Below are 20,702 nucleotides of genomic sequence, written 5' to 3' on the forward strand. Positions count from 1 at the left end.
GAGAGAAAGAGAGAGAGAGAGAGAGAGAGAGAGGGACAGAGAGGCACAGACACAGGCGGAGGGAGAAGCAGGCTCCATTCCATGCAGGGAGTCTGACGTGGGACTCAGTCCTGGGTTTCCAGGACCACACCTGCGGGGAAGGCGGCGCTAAACCGCTGAGCCACCCAGGCTGCCCCGAATCAAGTATTTCTGATGAAAAATTAGACTTTGACATGTGCTATAAATGTAAATATACCCTATATTTCAGACTCAGTGTGAAAAAACATAAACTATCTTGGTAATAATTTTCTTAAATTACATGTTCAAATGACAAAATGTTGTGTTTTTGTTTTATTTTTTAAATTGAGGTATAGTTGCTATACTAATATAAGTTAGTCTCAGGTGTGTGACGTAGTGATTTGACAATTATACACATTATGAAATGCTCACAATGAAAAGTATAGTTACTATCTGTCACCATACAAAGTTATTTCAAATGACAAGATCTTGGATTTGGTAGGTTAAATAAAATATATTATTAAAATTAATTTTTCTACTTCATTTTACCTTTTTAATGTAGCTGATAATAAATTTATAGTATCTGTGTAGTTTGCATTATATTTTTATTGGACAGTGCTGGATACAGCCACATGTGGCAAGTCTCTGGTTGTATCTTCTAAGATGTGAAGAATCAGGGTCTGTCTGTCTGAACAGGGATTTGTCCCTACCTTACATATCTCTCTTTAATTCAATGGACAAACTTTTTGAATTATGGATTGGTAAATAGCACAGGTGTCAGAATTAGAACAACCGTGGTTTCAATGGTGGCTGCATGAGCTGTGTGATCATGTATAAATTTCTTTTTCTTTTTTCCTTTTCCCTTTGTACAAGGAAATAATTTCAATCTCATAAAAAAGTCATACAGGAATACAAAGAACTCCCATATGCCCTTTATCCAGAGACCCCATTGAAGTTTCATAACTGACCCAAGAATGTCTTTTATAACAAAAGATCCAACCCCAGATTGTACATTGCTTAGAGTTGCCATGTCTTTCTTCAGTGCCCTTCAAACTGGAACAATTAAGTCCTCAGTCATTCTCTGACCTTTGTGACCTTAACATTTTTGAAGATTACAGACTCATTATTTTGTAGGATATCTCTCAATTTAGGTTGTGTGATGTTTCCTCAAGTTGAATTCAAGTTAGGATTTTTTTGCCTGAAGTATGAGAGAAGTGATGTGATCTCACATGATTTTTGTCTAACCTCTGGTGACATGAACTTGGATCACTAGGATAAGATGGTGGCTGTCAGGTTTGTCCACTGTAAAGTTATTTTCCTCCCTGTGTAATTAATAATTATTTCAAGGAAGATATTGTGAGACTGTGAAGTATTCTCCTTTGATGAAAAATGGGTTATTTCACAGTTTAGCACTGATTTGTTTCTCAGTTGAACGTATTATCACTCGATAATTTCTAAATGATAATTTTCTAATTCCATCATTTTTTCCCTGCATTTATTAGTTGGCATTTTATTCAGGAAAAAGCTTCTATGGGTGTATGTGTGTGTAAATAGTGTGGCCTCATAGACTATTTACTCAAAGAAATATAATCCATTATTACCAATATTTATTCTGATGTTCATTGTCCCAGAATTGATGAGAGGAACCTTTCTCAAGCTGGCTCTATGTTCTTTTAACATGTATCCATCCTTCTTTAGAGATATATACATTTTTATATTAATCCAGTGGTTTGCTGGAGCTGGATTACATTGCTTGTAGGAACCATTGCAAATTTTTCAGGAATTGTATGTCATTAAGGTCAAGTTGATAGCTTGGAATAGGCATGTTGTGAGTATTTACACCATGGAAACTGGCAAATGCTAGTTTGACTGTTAAAAATTTGCCAGGACACGAATGTTTCTATCATAAAAAGAGGTTCCAACTTCATGTTACACCTTAACAGCCATAGGCCGTAATCATCCATTTCTCCAAGAATCCCTGATTCCTTTTGGTGGAGAACAGGACTTAGAAACCAAGATCTTAAAGTGAGATGAGCCCTACTGGACATACTTGCAGTAGACAGAACTGGGAGAGATGGCTTGTGTGTATGTATATGTGTCATACACAAGGGAATGTATTAGTGTGTTTATGTGTGTGTTGTGTGTGTGTATATGCATATATACACTTCAATTTCAAATAAACATTTTATTTTGGAATAATTTTAGATTTATAGAAAAGTTAGAGCACAGGCTTCCTGTGTATCCTTCACCCAGCTTCCCCTAATTTTAATATCTTGTAACAATAGTACATTTGTCAAAATTAAGAAATTAACATAGGAGCAACACTGTTAATTAAACCACAAACTTTATTCAGATTACATCAGTTTTTCTTTCTTTCTTTCTTTTTTTAAAAATACTTTATTTATTTATTCATGAGAGACACAGAGAGACAGAGACACAGGCAGAGGGAGAAGCAGGCTCCATGCAGGGAGCCCGACATGGGACTTGATCCCGGGACCCCAAGATCACGCTCTGGGCCAAAGGCAAGTGTCAAACCGCTGAGCCACCCAGGGATCCCCTACATCAGTTTTTCTACTAATATCCTTTTTTCTATTCCAGAATCCAATCTAGAGTATCATATTATATTTAGTACACACACATTCTTTTATATCTATCAAATATGTATCTCCCTATCTGTTCATCTGTCAACTGCTCCATTTCTGTGTCTCTCTGTCCTTCTATTTCTCTATGTATATTAGGAAAAATGAGTTCATACTTATAATCTTAAGGCCACACCAGAGAGTTTATTATAGCTTTTGTTCTTTGACCCTCTTTGACCTCTTTGACCATGAGAAATCTAACTCCTGTTCTCCTCAATATATTTACTTATTGGCTAAATCTCTCTGTATGTAACCAATTTCCTGTCTCCAATGGGCTGCTGTCCCACTCAACCACCTACCTTACGTGGATTCAGATGCTTCCTAGTTCACCCACCTGCACAGGCCTGCCTATCGGGTTTTTTTTTTTAATTTTTATTTACTTATGATAGTCACAGAGAGAGAGAGAGAGGCAGAGACGCAGGCAGAGGGAGAAGCAGGCTCCATGCACCGGAAGCCTGATGTGGGATTTGATCCCGGGTCTCCAGGATCGCGCCCTGGGCCAAAGGCAGGCGCCAAACCGCTGCGCCACCCAGGGATCCCTGCCTATCGGTTTTTTGAATGAACTGGAACTGGAAGGAAGGAAGGAAGGAAGGAAGGAAGGAAGGAAGGAAGGAAGGAAGGAAGGAAGGAAAGAAGGAAGTTGTACAAGTTTCTAAATCTCCTAGAATCTCATTTTCTTTATATTAGTTGGTCCTGGATTAGTAATACTTACTTTGTTGATAGAAAAGTGCTTAGCACAGTGCTCAGGAGGAAATAAGCAATCAGTAATAGGATTTTTAACTGTTGTTATTGTTCTTGTCAAGGACCAATTAAGCATGAACAGGAGGCCCAGACAGAGGGATTGTGAGGATAAGTAATTTTGGTCTTCGCCACCATAGCATATGTTGGCAAACTAGATATGCATGAAAAACTTCCCTGAAAAAGCTGGTTTTCCATTATTCAGAGGTACTTTACAAGTTTGGGGTCATTAGAATTTGTTGGTATAAGTCAGAGCTTCTCAACCTCAGCACTAGTGACATTTGGGGTCCAGGGATTATTTGTTGTGGGGAGCTGTCTTGTGCATTATAGGATGCTTAACAGCCACCTGACCTTATGCAGTAAAGAAGGCACCCCTCTCCAAGTGGTTACAACCAAATATTCCTCTATAAATTAAGAAAGGTTTCATGGCAGAATCACACACACACACACACACACACACACACACACACACACACACACTGGAGATTCACCCGAATAAATGATTGACTCTGTCTTTTTCTTTTTTTTTTTTTGTATATTTTTTTATTGGAGTTCAATTTGCCAACATACAGCATAACACCCAGTGCTCATCCCATCAAGTGCCCCGCTCAGTGCCCGTCATCCAGTCACCCCATCCCCCTGCCCACCTCCCTTTCCACTACCCCTTGTTCATTTCCCAAAGTTAGGAGTCTCTCATGTTCTGGGTTGACTCTGTCTTAACTGCGTTCTGTTACCATGTTTGAGGAATGGAACATTTGATTTAAGTTTTAAAAATTTTTAAGAGTTCCTCTGTACTATTTTTCCAAAGCTTTGGACTGAAAAATCAATGCTATAATTCAAAATTAGGCTGAAAATAATCTTAGCTTTGAATCAGAAGCTGCGAAATCAAACCTCAGTTATCCCTGAAATGTGGACACCTGCAAATCCTAGTCAGCACAGAATCTTCCTATGTGGCTTTGGCTAATAAGGCTTGCCATAAGAATTATTAGAAGGATTTATACTCACCTTTCTTTCAGAGAAATCCGAGCATTACCTTCCACCATCCCCTTCATGCATTTTATATTCTAGCTAAATGTTCTTTGTCCAATAAACATTAGTTGGATGAATGAGTAGCTATTTATTAGCTTTCCTAAAAGGAAGGAAGTGGGAAAACTTATTACCACATCTTACAAAGGGTTTAATTTGTCAAAAATAGTTTAGGGTAGTCAGTGGCAGTGTGAGCCAGAATGAGGTCTGAATGGAGATTTTTAGAGAATTACTGTAGCTCTTCCCTTGGAAGCTCTTGAAACCTTTTTGCACAGGACCCAGACAGTGCCTAGAATGCTGCAAGCTACCTAACTCTACAGCTCCACTTTGTAATAGAGAAAGAACCTGGTGTTAAAGAATTGGAGAGGAACACGAATAAACAGATAAATTGAGTTGGCAACAACCTGGCAATTGCATAAATTCAAAATAATCCACACAAGCAAAACCTTCTCTTGTCCGGACAACACTGAAGTTGCCCTGAATTCAAAGCACCTTTGGTTTTTCCACCACCTCCTAGAGTGGGGTCCTGGCACTCTGGGCAGAGCTGTGTGGGCTCTGCATAATGCCCAGGATTGCATGGCAATGAGGGTTCTCAGCCGGAGACTGTATGAGAGTGCTTAGGAACCTGTTTCAGGATGAACACCAATTCTGGTAATCTGCTGTTAGTCATTTAAGATATTGCTGATACACAAGCAACCAGTAGAAATGAATGTAAGGGAAGGGAAGTCATTTGGCTCAAGAACTGAGGAGAGGACTCGCGGTGATGGATAAGCTTGCTTTCCATCACGTCTTTCTAATCCATGCTTTTAGAAATGATTTTTCAGGGCCCAGCAGTCCCAAGGGTGACTGTGATTGCCTAGTGGATCTGGAAACCTTGGGTTGGCTCTTGCCACCACTCCATACATACCACAACCAACACAGCAACCTTACTGATCGTACCCACTTTGTCACCTCGTTCCATCCTCCCCCATCTGCCCACCAGTACCAGTCAAAAGCCCATGGTGGGCGGGAAATGTTGTCTTCATCAAAAAGCAAACCAAAAAGCCCACTTAGGGATGGGTTTCTTGGACTGTGCTACAAAAAGGGTATGATTCTTTCTCAGTGTACTTATTGACATTCATTGAGCATCATATAGTTTATTTTAGCTGGAGTTTGTGATGTAGCATCTATATTTAATTCCACAAGCTGTCGGGCAACTCATATATTTACAAACACCATCCCGGAAACAATGTGTTTGCTGGGCACAGCTGCATCTGTAACATCTCAGGAGCTCTGTGCTGTTTGGCACAGCCCAGGGCATTATCATTTTACATTCTGGTCTGTGCCAAGGCCCAAATAGGGTAGAGCTTGGGCCAAAAGTTCAGATTCAGTGACAGGCCTGGCAGAAAGCCAAGAGCAAGAGTAACATTGAGGCCCCAGGGTCAGAATGGAGGAGAGCTGCTCATCAGCCCACCTCAGTTGAGCCTACTGCACAGTGGTGAGCAATTTCTGTGTCATTGGCTTTGGTTTATTTTGGCTTCTCAAGCCTGAAAGAAATCCTGAAACTGTCCTGTGTGTATACAGAGGCTGGCTCTGCTGGGAAGTGAGCTGGGGCTTGAGCAGCAGAAGCTAGGCTGGTGGGAAGGAGACAGGGACAGAGAAGATTTCCTCCCTGGGGGATGGAACTAGTTCTCTTCTAGGGGTTGGAGTGAATGACTCAGTAGCTGGACCCAGGAAAGGTGGCTGGGCATACCCAGAGGTACCCAAAATCACCAGTTGGTGTGATTTTGGTAGCAGGAGGACCAGCTTTTGGCCAACACACATAAAAAGGAACCCAGAGAGAGCTTGGCGGGGCAGGGGGCAGGGGGACAGTTCAGAATTAGGCAAAACAGTAGGCAATTCCTGGAGGTCTGTCTCCTACAACAGCAAGTAGGGGAGCCGGGGGGTGGTGGTGCAGGAGGTAGGAAGGGCACAGGCCCCTTATACCTGTGAGGCACAGACAAAGATTGGGTAGAGAGGAGGGGATGGGCACAGACCCAGTTGGTTTGGGGGTCTGAGGGAAGAGCATGGTAACTCAGGGACATGCAGGAAACTAGCAACTGTAGGTTGTCCGTCTGGGCCCAGGTTGGGACACATGTCTGAACTTATGATTTTTAAGACTTTACAAGTGAAATATAACTGCCTTCTCATAAGGCTATGCCGAAAGGTCATCTGAACGGGAGCCACAGAGCTTCCCCCAAAGCAGAAAACTTGAATGTCTTTAAGCCAGGAAAATGATTTCTGGCGAGTCTTACTTTTAAACTCTAAGATTTTAGACTTTTTTGTCAGTCTATCACAATTTCTTAAATGAGAACTACCTAGAGGCATCTAGGATAACTACAGCTCCTTTATCAGAGTGAAGTCTATGGATCTTAGGTGTTAGGTCATTTTGACCATACTAAGGACTTTCTCAGAAGAATATCATTGGCTTCTCCATTCTCGAGTTCTCCCCTGTGTAAAATGATAGCATCAGCTTCACAGGGTTTTATGAGAACTAAATTAGTCAATGAACGGAAAGTAGTTGTTTTTGTTTTTGTTTTTAAGGTTTTATTTATTGCACAGCCCAGGTGGCTCAGCAGTTTAGCGCCACCTTCAGCCCAGGTTGTGATCCTGTCTCATGAGAGACAGAGAGAGAAGCAGAGACATAGGCACAAGGAGAAGCAGGTTCTTTGCAGTGAGCCCGATGTGGGACTTGACCCCAGGACCCCAGGATCACCACCTGAGCCAAAGGCAGACACTCAACCACTGAGCCATCCAGGTGCCTATAAAAGTGTTTAGACCACTGTTTGGCACAGAGTGATCAATATCTACACAATAATTGTGAGGATGATGATGATGATGATGATGATAGCTCTAGAACTCGTGGGTTCATAGACTTCCAAAAATTTTAACTTATCAATGACATATGTGAAATAGACAGAATAGGCTCTAGGCTTAGTGTTGGGAAACCAGGCTCATGTTCTGATTTTCTTCAAATCATCCGTGTGACTTTGAATAACTCACCACACCTCTGTGGCCCTATATTTTCTCGTTTGTTGTCCATTATGAAAGGGATTCCATCACTGGCTTGCACCGGAGAGTTGTATCAAAATTTCTTTGAGGGATTTGCAAAATATTTCAAAATATACCCCAACCTAGGACATCAATTATTTTCCTCTTTTCCTCTCTGTCTCTCTACACCCTCATTCCCACCAAGACACATATACCACACATACTTCAGGCTGCCAAGAACCACTGGGTAATTTCCAGGTAATTTCCAGGATCTCATCCTTGTCCACCCAGTTCCATGACATGATGGGGTGGAAATTGATCAGGGAATAAAAGACACTAGGAAGGAAAAGTAACCAAGTTAACAACACAGAGCCTAGATTTGAAAAGTTGCGTGGAGAAAAGGAGTCTAAAAGATGTGATGGACAAACATAGACTCATGGAGAGGCAAGGAAGGCAGATATGTAGAGAGTGGTTGGGCTCATAGCCAGAGAATAAAGAGCCAGGTGACAGAGGCCACAGAGACAGGCCAAAGGACTGCCCCCTCCCATGGTCATTAACTATCAAGGGCCTGGGGAGGAGGAACAGGAACTATATATATATATTAGATTATCTATATAACAGATGAGGAAGCTGAGGCAGGAGAGTGGGAGCCAGCATGAGAAGCCAGGCATTCTGACTCCATAATCTATGCTTGCAGCCCCTCCACAATGGGGCGGCAGTCGGGGGTCTCAGCGAGTAGTAGAGGAGGGCAGATTTGTGCTCAGGGCCACAAGGAGCTGCTGTCCTTTCATCAAGAAGGGGTATAATGGCAATGGCCTTGAGGAAGGCTAATCTGCATGGAGATTGGGTTTTACAGGCTTTAGAATGGGCCACTTTTCACATAGATGTTCTGATTGCTCAGCAGTGCCTTTTTCCCCTTTTCTGGAGAACCCCCATGACTTCCAGGGGAGCTCTGGGGCAGAGGAGCCTCCCTGGTCTACACACTGTGACCTGGGCTCTATCACATGAAACTGTGGGCAAGTCTGCCGGTCAGCTTGCTTCTCCAAGAAAAGTGCCAAGGACATCTGCCAGGCAAGTCTGAAGCCTCTGCAACTGACAAATGAGTCTGTCCTTGAGAAGTGAAGGGCTGGCTATTTTACAGCAGAAACCTGTAAATTTGGAGCTCTGAGGGGATGGATCCCACAAGGTCTAATGCCATTAAAGTAGTGTAGGTGCATGTGTATGCGTGTGCACATGTGTGTATGTATGTGTATCATTTTCAACTCAATTCAGGATCCCCAAGTTCTGCAGCGTTGGTTCCTCCTCCAAGAGAGCAAGTGCTGGGTCTGTTCATCAGACTTCGTGCTATTCCTTGTACCTAGTACATTCCTTGTGCATAGGAATTGCTTCATAGCCAACCGGTGGACAGAAGCAGGTGAGGGTGAGGCCAGCTGAGTTATGGGTCTTGGAGTCAGAATGTCTGAGTTCCCTTTTGCTTTCCTGTGGAGTGACCTCCAGCCAGGCCCTTCCCCTTTCTTAAACTCAGCCCTCAGAGGTCTCAGATGAATGTGAGAGCATTTAGGAAATAGCCATTATAATTAACGCTTACCTTTGCACAAATAACCATTAATCTTGCTCACCTGATCTTACGCTGGGCGGCTCTCCATATGCCTCACCTATTTTAAGTCTTTTCCTGACCAGCAGTTGGGAAATGCAGCAAAGGCAGCTGGCCCGGGGCTGGGCCAGTTCTGGGGGGGAACCCGAAGCTTCTAGCATGGAGTCTGGAGAGGACATGCCAGTTGGGGGGTGCCACCTGCCTGGGCTCACGTGGGGAGTGGGGGCCAGGACTGCTCTCAGGAGTACAACCAGGAGCACAGGATCAGGGTTAGTCTCTGTGGAGGCCAGCACATCATCCCAACAAGAGGGGAGAATGCAAGGCAATGATGGGAAGTGACAGTGTGGGGGGGGGCACCCACCTTCCCCTGGAGGCATCCCCACCTCTGTACGTCCTGTCATTCTTGTCTGTCCTCCCTTTCCAGTCAAAGGGGAGGTTTCATGCCAAGAGGCTGGGGAGGACAAGAACAAATAACACTTTCTGTGAGGTTTTTACCGTAGACACCCTCAGATTTATTCAAGAAAACAGCTCCTCAATAGAATTGGCCAATTAACCACTCAAATGGCTTGAAAATTTATTTAATGTCACTGCCTAATCATTTTATTAAATGTCACTGCTCCAACGGGCAAGAATTTCAGCTTTCTACCTCACTTCTCATGTGTGCTATCCTCCCTTTCTGAAGCAAGGTTTCCTCCCAAAGAGAACTAAAATCTTAACGCCTCTCCCCTTATATGTGTGCCCCTTATGTTTGCAGAGAATTATGGGATTTCAGCATTGGGCAGGACCCTAGGGTTTATCTTACCTCTTAAAATCATTTAACTGATGACCAAAAGGAGGCTCCCAGAGGGAAGTGACTTGCTCCCAAGGGCAACCAACCTGTAAGTGGCAAAGCCTATGTAGTTTTATAGCTGCAAATCACACACGTGATGCAGTGAGGTGTAAATACTATAGGATCTGGAGTAGGTGGACCTGGACCTGCCACCAAAACACATGATTTACTTTTGCAGTTCATGGATCCATTCCTGGCCTCAGTGTTTTCATCTGTTAAAACAGGAACATAAAATCTGGAAGATGAAGTTCAAGTGTTAAATTTTGTCATCTGTGCTTCATGAGCAGTAATCATCATGCAAATATTAAGTGATAACACGCTGGCACTTATTAGCAATACCTGTTAACAACGTTAGTGATTTTGTTAATTATAATAATAATTTCCCATCTCTTTCTCCTTCTCTTCTGGTTTCTAACAATAGCTTAGCTTGACCGTACCCTCAACTCCTCCAGTAGGTAACCTCTCCTCTAAATGATTTTTTTAAGTTTTTATTTATTTATTCATGAGAGATGCAGAGAGAGAGCCAGTGACATAGGCAGAAGGAGAAGCTGGCTCCCTGCAGGGAGCCTGATGCAGAACTCGATCCCAGGACCCGGGATCACAACCTGAGCCAAAGGCAGATGCTCAACCACTGAGCCACCCGGGTGTCCCTAAATGATTTTCAAAGAGGAAACTCTGCTTCAATCTCACTCGCCAAGGTTTAGCAATGTAAGTGGCAGATGCCCCACATCCTAACTGCTCTGCATATTGACACACTCAGCATATATGGAGATTGAGTCCACTGGGAGGACACAACACAGCCCCCACGAGTCCTCAGCCGGGTGACAGTCTCAGAGTGGTGGAGCTATGATTCTCATAAGCTCTCCCACCTTGAAGGCTGCAATGACTACTTCTCAAGTGACTTCGTCTGTACTTGGTTTTTCTCTATTGGCAAAACTGTAATCCATTTCATTCACGGCTCAATGAACCTATTTTACTTGTGCCTTTTGTCCAAAGCTAATTTATTATTTGTGTAGGTGTAAAACTCTGTCTTAACTATAGTGTAAGTAAATGGAATTATTTGGCTTTCACAAGTAAATTTATAATTTTTTCCTCAAGGAGCTAGCTCAGTCATGACTTTAATACACTCACATGTAACACAGAGGTTTACTTGTAGAGTCAGCTTCAGCAAGACAGTCCCTGGACACACCACGGGGAAGGTACGAATTGTTTTAACCTGCTGATTATTAGCCATACCACCAGAAGCCATGAGAATGTATAGATAAAATTTGCTGGACATTTGCTGTTACCAAATTTCTAGTGCTATTATTTACAGGAATAATTACATAAACAGGAAATGGCCCAAAGCTGTTCCCCTTAGAGCCTGATTTTCGCCCAATTGTCAATGCAGCAATTATTGTATCTTTTATTTTTTAAGGTGAAGGAACACATTCTAGAGGCGTTTTTTTTAAAGAAAGTTTTAAAAACAGTTTAAAACTGCTTTTCCTTAAAAGAGATTTTTTTTTTTAAGTCAAAACATCTTCAGATCCTGAGGAAAAGCAATGCAGCGGAAACCATCTGATTCCAAGGCCAAGTGTATCAGAGAGCAGTCAGCACTGAATTCAGGCATTCTTGCTGCACTCAGCAGACTTGGCTCGGCAATCAAAACCATTTGATTGTAAAGCTGATACTCCTATAACCAGGCAGGTTCCAGCACATTGTGAGCTCTGAAAAAGCATAATTATAAACAAAGAATGACAAGAAGCACACATTGACTTAAAATATCTCATTTCTTTCAAAGAGCGCACAGCTTTTCACACCTGTCCTTAGAAAACTCTTGATTGGTAGGTGTGCTAGCATAGGGCACAAGTTCAGGGGCCGGGCCAAGGCCATGGGTTGTCACTGGCTCACCGTGATCCCTCTATAGAATGAACGGGATTGCTTCATTCCGTATATCTGAGGACTGACTATGTATGAGGGCTGGAATACAAACATCTCACCTCTGACCTGGAGGGATCTGTAATCTAGACAGGGCAGTGTGGAGGTGAGCACATCACTCCTCATTGGCAAACTGCCATGCCATCTTTTTCACATGCTGAGAACAACAGCTAGTCTTCCTCAGGGAGTGTGGAAACCCTTCACCAGTTCAGGCTGTGTGCAGAATGCGAGAGGGATATCACCATCTTTTATGTTGTCTGTATTATTTTTCTGTTGCTGTGGAATGAATTACCACAAACTTCGTGGCAGCGAACAATACAAATTTCCAATCTTGTGGTTTCTGTAGGTTAGGAATCCGGGTATGGGTTAGCTGGGTTCTCTGATCAAGGTCTCACCAGACTGAAATCAAGGTGTCAGTCAGGAAGGCAGTTCTTACCTGGGGCTCAACGGTATCTTCCAGGCTCATTGGCTGTTCGCAGAATTTGTTTTCTTTAAGCTTGTCTCTCTACACTTGACTTTCTTTTCGGCAGGGGTGGGGGTGGGGAGTAGGGTGTCTCATTCTCCTGATTAGGTCAGGCCCACCAAGGATATTTTTTCCTTTTAAAGAACTTGGAGTAAACTGATCAGTAACCTGATCCTGGGAGTAGTATCCCACCATATTCACAGGTCTTGCCCACACTCAAAAGGAGATTAGGCAAGGCATGCACAGAAGGGCATGGGAGTCTTGGGGGCTGTTTTAACATCCTGCCTTCTGCAGTGTTCTCTCTTGGTTCATTTCCACTTTACTCTGTTTGCTGCCTTGGCCTGTGGCATTAAGTAGCCCAGTCTTCATAATGAACCTACCCCTTCCCCTCCATCACCAAAAACAGAACAATATTCTATAAGAGGAATTAGTCACCAACAGAGTTTCAGATAATGCAGCCCTTGCTTTTGTATTATCAACACTTAACATAGTGTCTGGCACTTAGGACTAAGTTCCCAATTTATGTTTCCCAATAAATGAATGTGTGAATGATTAAATGAGAAACATTTTGGGCATCCTCATCAGATTACATCCTATAAAAAATTCCTAAACCTCATGTGCAGGACTGACTCCTTTATATCACTTTCCCCCTGATTTAGGAGCAATACATGCTTATTATAAAACTCTTGGGGAGGGCAGCCCGGGTGGCTTAGTGGTTTAGCGCCACCTTCAGCTCAGGGCGTGATCCCGGAGACCCTGGATCAAATGCCACATTGGGCTCCCTGCATGGAGCCTGCTTCTCCCTCTGCCTGTGTCTCTGCCTCTCTCTCTCTGTGTGTCTATCATGAATAAATAAATAAAATCTTAAAAAAAAAACAAACTCTTGGGAACTTTTCTTCCTCCTATGATTCTATTTTTTATATTTAACTTTTTAATCCATCTGGAACTAATTTCCCAACATGATGTTTAAAATATTCCATCCCCCACCCAATTAGGCTGTAATGTTTTTATATGTGTGTGTACATTCTAAGTTCTTGTTTATAGTAAGCTCTCTTTTTGAGCTAATTGTTCTATATCATTGATCTGCCCGTTTAATTTGTGTGCCAGTATTACCTATTTTAATGATTAGAATGTTATAATACGTTCTAAGACCCAGTAGGGCAAGTGTCACTGAATTATCCCTTTGGACTTCTCTCTCAACCAGGTCATGAATCAAAGGTCTGTCTTGCGGCTGCTCCAGCAATTTAGGTAGCCCAGCCTTATTTGGTAAGGTCTGGACATAGAGCCAGATCTAGGTTCATATTCTACCTCTGTGTCTTCCTAGCTCAACTCCAGCTCACTGTCCCAGTGAGCAGCAAACCTATAATAATAGCACCCATGTAACAAATTTACTGTGAGAATAAACTGGGACAGCTTCTAAGAATCACCCAGCACATGGTAGGTGGTCAGTGCCTCCTGGCTGGAGTGGAGGAGTGATTCTGAAGGTGCAGATGCTCATGCTTCTGTCCTTTCATCCTTATGAGCAGGGACCATAACCTGTTTGAAAGCACAAATACTGAGCCTGGGGTCTTCAGGCTCAGGCCAGCCTTTGGGCTGGGAGTATCCAGGGTTAATACTTGGCCCCACCTCCGGGCAGCTTCTTCAGAACTCATACTGGTCCAAGGGAAGTCTGGTGTTTTTGTTGAACTGGAGCCATTTCAGAGCACACAGGGGGCTCTAGAAGGGGGTGTGACTCAAACTCTGAAGCTCATTTGGCCTGCCCGTACAGGACCCTGGAAGTGCCAGAGAATTAATACCCCTTGATTCCTCTGCAGGTAGCCTATCTTTGGTTTTGGCAGCCAGAGAAAGTCCTCAAAGCCACAAGTGACAGGCACTGGGGGTTGGAAGTCTTTCTAGCACATTTTAGCACTGCAGTGGTGTTGGTGAGGGCAGATAGGTGAGACGCTGACAGCACGTGCAGTTAAAGATCAAAGGAGTGGATGCAGTTGTAAGGACCCCCCCCCCAGAGTATTGAATGAGTCCCCTATATCTGCCTAAAGATTTATATATAGATGGCTCGTTCTTCTTAGGCACAGTGCAGACACACTGGGAATCAAAGGCCTGTGAGGAGTCACTAGGCAGCCAAGAATTTTGCAGGCCAGAATCTTCTTTCTTGGCACCTTCCCCTCTACTCTGAGAATATGGGATATACTCATTCACTGCTTCAAGAAGGGTCTCAGGAGCTAGGATAGAAGGCCACACAGCCCTGCCATCAGGGAGTTTCCAGGTGGCACGCAGAGACAGAACTACCAGGATTGTGCATACACGGGTCTGCTCTCTGATGATGGCCATAGGCGATCTGACTTCCCATTCTTTTTTTTTTAAGATTTTATTTATTTATTCATGAGACACACACACACACACACACACACACACAGAGGCAGAGACATAGGCATAGAGAGAAGCAGGCTCCATGCAGGGAGCCCGATGTGGGACTCAGTCCCAGGTCTCCAGGATCACGCCCTGGGCCAAAGGCAGGCGCCCAACCGCTGAGCCACCCGGGGCGTCCCTGACTTCCCATTCTAACTCCATTCCTGCCTGACCTTCTGTAAAAGAAGGGATCAGATATTGGAAGCTGGAAGGATTCTTAGATAGGACGTAGTCAAGCCTCTTTGTTTCATAAGAGAAAACGAAACCCGGAGAAGGGATGTGATTTGCTTGAGTTTGCTCAGCTTCATGGCAGCGATGGGACTTCTAGGTCCCACAATCTGCCACCTGAGAAGTGGGGTCATGTTCCCCTTCCCTCAGGCTTCTAGAGGCAGTGCTCACCTCCGTGGGGCTATTACTGATAGATACAGAGTGAACACTTTGGGGGAGGAAGACAGAAGCAGCAGATGGCACGGAGTCCACATAGGAGAGAGGTAGAAGCAATCTACCCTAAAGGTTGGTCAGATGACCAGAGTTCAAAATTCTGGTTTCTTCACCTAAAAGCTGCATGAACTTCAGCAACTCTTCTTCCCCTTCCTAAACCCCACCTTCACATCTGTAAAATGGTGACAGTGGTGTTTCCTCTAGGATTGTTTTAAGAATGGAAGGGAACGCACATCAAGCACCCTGCTGGGGGCCTGCGCCGGGGCGCTGTCCGCATCAGCACCTCCCGGAGCGCGCCCGGGCCACCCATGTCGGAGGCACACGGGCCGCGGGGTCGAGACCAGGGCGTCCCACTGACACGTGCCTGTTGGACTTTTCTCGTTCCAGGAGCCCTGGAGGAGAGGCACAGAGGCGGAGAGCGTGGCGAGAGAATGAAGACACCAACCGGCCGGGAGAAGCATGAGGTGGCAGTGCGGCACTCGGCTTAGAGGGCTCGGGCGGGCGGCGGCCCCATGGGCAACCCTGCTGGCGCTCGGCCTCCCGGGCTGGGTGCTGGCGGTCTCGGCCACGGCCGCCGCGGCGCCCCCCGAGCAGCATGCCCCCCCCGCCGGCCAGCCGCCCCTGGACTGGCTGCTCACCGACCGCGGCCCCTTCCACCGCGCCCAGGAGTACGCTGACTTCATGGAGCGCTACCGGCAGGGTTTCACCACCAGGTACAGGATCTACAGGTGAGCGCAGCGGGGGGCTTCCCCGGGGGTGGAGGGCCCAGCCGGCTCCCAGAGCGCCCAGGCCCAACCAGAAGAGAACAGGTGGGGCAGCGGCCCGGCAGGGATAACCAGCCTACCGTGTTGGTTTAAAAAAAGAGAGAGAGAGAGAGAGAGAGAGAGAGAGAGAGAAAATACATACAAGCTGGAAAACCTGCTGATGCCTCCTGGGGAACTTAGCAAAAGGGTTTCTATTTATAGGTTGTGCTGCTTATAAATTGAGGACAAATCAGGCGGCTTGGAGTCAGCGTGTGGCCTGCGCTGCTGCAGGAGGTCAGAGTCAAACGCTGGGGCCGGGTTTTAACTAATGGGTTTAGATACCTTTATGAGTTGTAATTACCTAGACATGCAAATGAAGGAAGGGCAGCTCCAGCTCCTGCTGAATGGTGGTCTGGGGAGACCTTTCCCGTCAGGGGCACGCCTGCACTGCCCCTCATCCCCACCACCGCCTCCGCTGACCTTGCCCATGGCAAAGGGCTGTACCTTCTTGGCCCTTTAGACCTATCCTTGGGAGCATCAGAGCTGAAAGTCAGACATGAGACTGGCCAGGGCCATCTGATGAGGGATGAACCAGGAACATATTCCAGGCTGCTGGGCCAGTACTTCAAAAGGAGAGGGTTTCTCGAAATCCTCACCTCCAGTGACCCAGTGAGCCTCAGGGCTCCCAGGAGTGCATCTCTGAATAAAAACTTCCCCTTCATCCCTCTGCCCACTCGCCCTGTTGTCATGGCTCTTGTGTCCTCTTCACCTTGCCCGTGGTCTTCAGACAACCCTGGGAGCTTTGCTGAAAATTTTTCCTTTTATCAAAGACATTTATTTTCCAATTACAAATGAGTTTCTAATGCAACAAAAAGAGAGAAAATACAAAAAAAAAAAGCACAAAAAGAAACAAAACCAGAAAAATCACCTGTTACTTTAGCAACTAGAGGTTGATACTGTTAACCTTTTGGCACATGCATTTCTAGTCATATGAGCATACTGGAGTTTCTGGCCCTCTTGCTGGATCTAGCACTTTACATGCCTTATACACACTGGCTCATTTAATCCTTACAACAAGCCTATGTTGGAAGAACAATTATTATTCTCTTTTTACAGATGAGTTCAATGACATCCAGAGAAGTTAAGTAAATTGCCGAAGCCCACACAGCTATTAAAGGGTGGAGGAAGGATTAGCTTCCAAGTAGTTCTTCCAAGTAGTTCTGAGTTCTTAAAATATATTTGGAGACATTTTGTTGTTGTTTCTGAGAGCTTTTTTTTAAACTTCTGCAATAAACATGCAGTCTATTTAGGCTATTATAGGGTATCAGAAATAAGGTCTTAGGGTATTCATCACTAGAAGACCCCCTAATGGGAAGAGAAGCCATTTACAGGCTGTTCTCCTGGTACATGATTCCCACACATGGATGCAGATAAAGGACAAGATGAGATGTTTGAGAGTCTGGCACACCTCATGGGTGCAGACATATATAGGGATAAAATCCTGCTCTCAGGAGCAACTGCCCAGCTTTCCTTTCAAACCATTTCTCTTCTGCTGTGCTTGAGTCCAGTCTGGTCTTGGAGAGATTGCAGTTCGCACCCTGCTTCAGGGGCTCTAGTCTTTGCCATCCTCTAAAGACTACGGAAGAAATTCTCTTGGGCCACTGAGGCAGCATGCAGGCAACCCAGGCTGGGAGAGGCAGAGTTAGCTCAATTGAAGCTAAGTGAGCAGAAGAGATTGACTCGACTTTCAGTAAATATATAAGAAACTGGACCTGTACCCCCCCACACACACAAATTTCTTATAAGGTAAATTCAAAATGATGCTTCTCTTTATTAAACAATTTCTTTTCCCATCATGAGAGAGAGACAAAGAGAGAAAAAGAGAGAAAATCCACCCTAGCATATATTTAAGCTGCAAATCCCTCTGGTCCAGGAAAACCAGATTTAATTTACCTTAGACCTTTTCAGTTCATCCCAATCTTTGAGAAGCATGATCATCACCAAATATATACATATATATTTTAAGTATATTGGAACTAAAATGTCAGGCCCGGGATCCCAACGCCACCATCCACTCAAAGGGCTATAGAAACTAAAGGGAATAAATCATCACTTTTCTTCTCCCTCAATAGATTTTTCTCCTTATGGAGACCCAGCCCTAAGCCTGGCAGCCACTGAATGCCTGGGCGGCAGCTCAGAGCTGGCCCATGGGGAGTGTCTGTAATCACTTCTGCACCATCAACTGTTCTATCAGTTGGTAATGGTTTTCTGATCATTTAATGTGACAAGCTCTTACACTGTGCCATTCTGTTTCTCTGGGGTCAGTTATTGCACATGAACCTGTACTTGGGGAAACAGTAACCAGTCATTCTGACAGGAATGCAGCGTTCTGATGTGTGACCCTTTGGTGGGGCGAAGAGAGAGTGGTCACACACGGCTGCTCCAGGAGCATTCTGGGAGTTTTGCCTTTAGTTATTAAGCAAAATGGTGGGTCCATGGATATTGATGTAGGGCTCTATATTACCCCTGTGGGAATTCATTTATATCCCATCCTCTTCTGTCTCTAGCGGCAATTCTCTCTGGCAACTTCAAGACCTTGCTTGCTCAGATGAAAGTGGTCACAGACAACTGGTAAAATATACATTGAAGGTCATCCCCAATGACCAGAGGGCATTTGTTCTGGAAGGCCACAGGGAGGAAAAGCTTACACAGAACATCAACTCTGGATTTCAGACAGCATTTGTCTTTCACTTGTTTCTTTAAGAGAGCTTTCTGAACATAGAAATCAGATGGTATCCACATGTGCCTTCCGTAGAGGAAAAGAGGTGAACTGCGGTGAGGGAAGATTAAGATTTCCCAGTGGGTCTAGAATATGTGGTGCAGAAGCACATGAAGGTCTCTCACACAGCAGGAGAGGGGCTCTCCTCTTCTTGTGTGTGAACAGGTCATAACTAGCATATAGCAAGGTTCTAAGGTTAAGCTCTGAATCCCACCTATCAGAATGTGCTCTTACTTTGGGAAGATGATTGGTTGTTCTAGAGTAGCTTTGGCCTCCAACTGCGGGCCCCTGGAGATTGCTGCTCTGTTGATGTCCATGTCAAGTTTGTGCTGAAACTTCAGTGTGCTTTAGAGTGAAGCTTCTGGAGCCTAATGACCTGAATTCTAATCCTGGAGCTGCAGCTTACTAGCTGTATATTGTTGGACAAATTACTTAATTGCTGTGTTCTCCAATGCCCTTGTTTGTAAAATCAGGAAAATAATAATTGCTTACCTAATGGATTGATGTGAAAATTAAATTAGTGAATTGATGTTAAGCACCTAGAACAGTGTTTAATAAATAATAACTATTATTGGATTGTCCTCAACAAATATTAGCCAATGAAAGAGTGGTATTGAGATGAGAACCATGGGTGCTACCTTTGTGATAATGTCCGCTGAGGGGCTTCACATCGACAGACTACATGGCAAGGAGAAAAAAAATCATTCTTTTGCTTTCCTTTTCAAAGCACCTTTACCTCTCAATCTGTCTCTTTTTGGGAGAGAAAGCTAACCAAAGGATAAATGAATTCTCTCTGGCACACACTTACTGGTCACTACAGGTAAAAATCTTTCTCCTAAATTCAAGGATTGCTAACTGAGCAAGCCTTCTTTGGACATACTCCAGAAGCCAGTCACTGCCTGCTTCCTGTCTTTGGGGATGAAATGAACAATCTCAGGATGGCATTGTTGTGAGAAGAAAGACAACATGCACTCTTGTTAAGCCTTCCTAAATAACAGGATGGGCTTGACTATCTTACTCAACTTCCAGCGAGTTTTTAAATCCCATTAACCCATCTCTCACCGTGTCCTCAAGCCCTGGTGGCCAAGATCTGAACAATCAGCCCACTTCTCAGACTTTGTCTCTTAACAGCCTAGTTGTAAGAGCTATAAGAACAGAGATCTTGTCTCTGATTCCATTCGTGACCTCAATGCCCTCTCCCTTGTTTGACTCCATAGCCCACACCGGGACAGACACTTAAGTGCTCACCTCTCACAGCAGTGCCGTGAGGCAGGTGGGGGCTCTTAAGATCCAAGGCAATGAGATTGACTTGGTCAAGGTCGGAGAGGTAGCCACTCACAGCCAGAAATAGCACTCCGGGCTCCTGACTTCAGGTCTCCTGCTCATTACTCTAGACCATGCCACTTCCCTCTGACTGGTAAGTGCATCTTCATCATACCACGCAACCTAATCAGGCACCTAAATTGAACTGATGCAAATGTAAATATGGTTTCTCGAAACACTCTAGCGGTAATGTTCCATTCTCTCCTTGCTACAAATCAAAGTAATGAGCAGTCTGTTTTTTTTATTTCTTTTTGTATTAAAGCTTTAATAGAGAGATAATCATGGTATTGGAAAAAATCCAAGCCACTATGATGAAACGCTTGAAACTCGGAAAGAATAAATTAAAATTAAGAGAGAAAAGTTAGAAATCATACAGAACAATGAGCATAATATGGTGGTTAGGAGAAAAGCAGAGTTAGGTATAATTTCAAATTATTACCCCCATTTCTATCTGCTTCTTTTTTAGAAAGGAAGGGTCTGGGGATGCATTAGAAGCCTTTTGGGAGGAAAACAAACCAAAAGAGAAATTAAATAGGTATGTTCCTTGACAAAAAAGGACATTATATTTTGATCATATTTTGGGAAAATTTTGAGAACCAAAGTAGGACAAAACTGAAAAACAAGGGGCTGGAGTGATACCCAAAAGTATGTAGATTGAGGCAGCAACGTGTTTTAGCAAGTGCATCTGGAAACATCCAATAGGGCGAGCAGGTATAGAGTCCGGTGATGTGGTGAATGAGGGCAGTTAGGGCAAAAGGACCTTTCAGTACGCCCCAGGCAATAACCCTCTGAAAA

General features: G+C 44.2%; 1 protein-coding gene across 1 annotated transcript in view; it reads left to right on the top strand.

The window, feature by feature from the left end:
• The first annotated feature begins 15,657 nt into the window (after nucleotides 1-15,657).
• Nucleotides 15,658-20,702, top strand: part of BRINP2 (BMP/retinoic acid inducible neural specific 2) — a 51,155-nt gene continuing 46,110 nt past the window's right edge. The window contains exons 1-2 of the mRNA XM_055319024.1: nucleotides 15,658-15,790; nucleotides 18,373-18,436. Of these exons, the coding sequence (XP_055174999.1) occupies nucleotides 15,658-15,790; nucleotides 18,373-18,436 (197 nt within the window). The remainder of the gene's footprint in view (nucleotides 15,791-18,372; nucleotides 18,437-20,702) is intronic.

Source organism: Nyctereutes procyonoides, unplaced genomic scaffold (assembly GCF_905146905.1).
Source record: "Nyctereutes procyonoides isolate TBG_1078 unplaced genomic scaffold, NYPRO_anot_genome, whole genome shotgun sequence".
Lineage (NCBI taxonomy): Eukaryota > Metazoa > Chordata > Mammalia > Carnivora > Canidae > Nyctereutes > Nyctereutes procyonoides.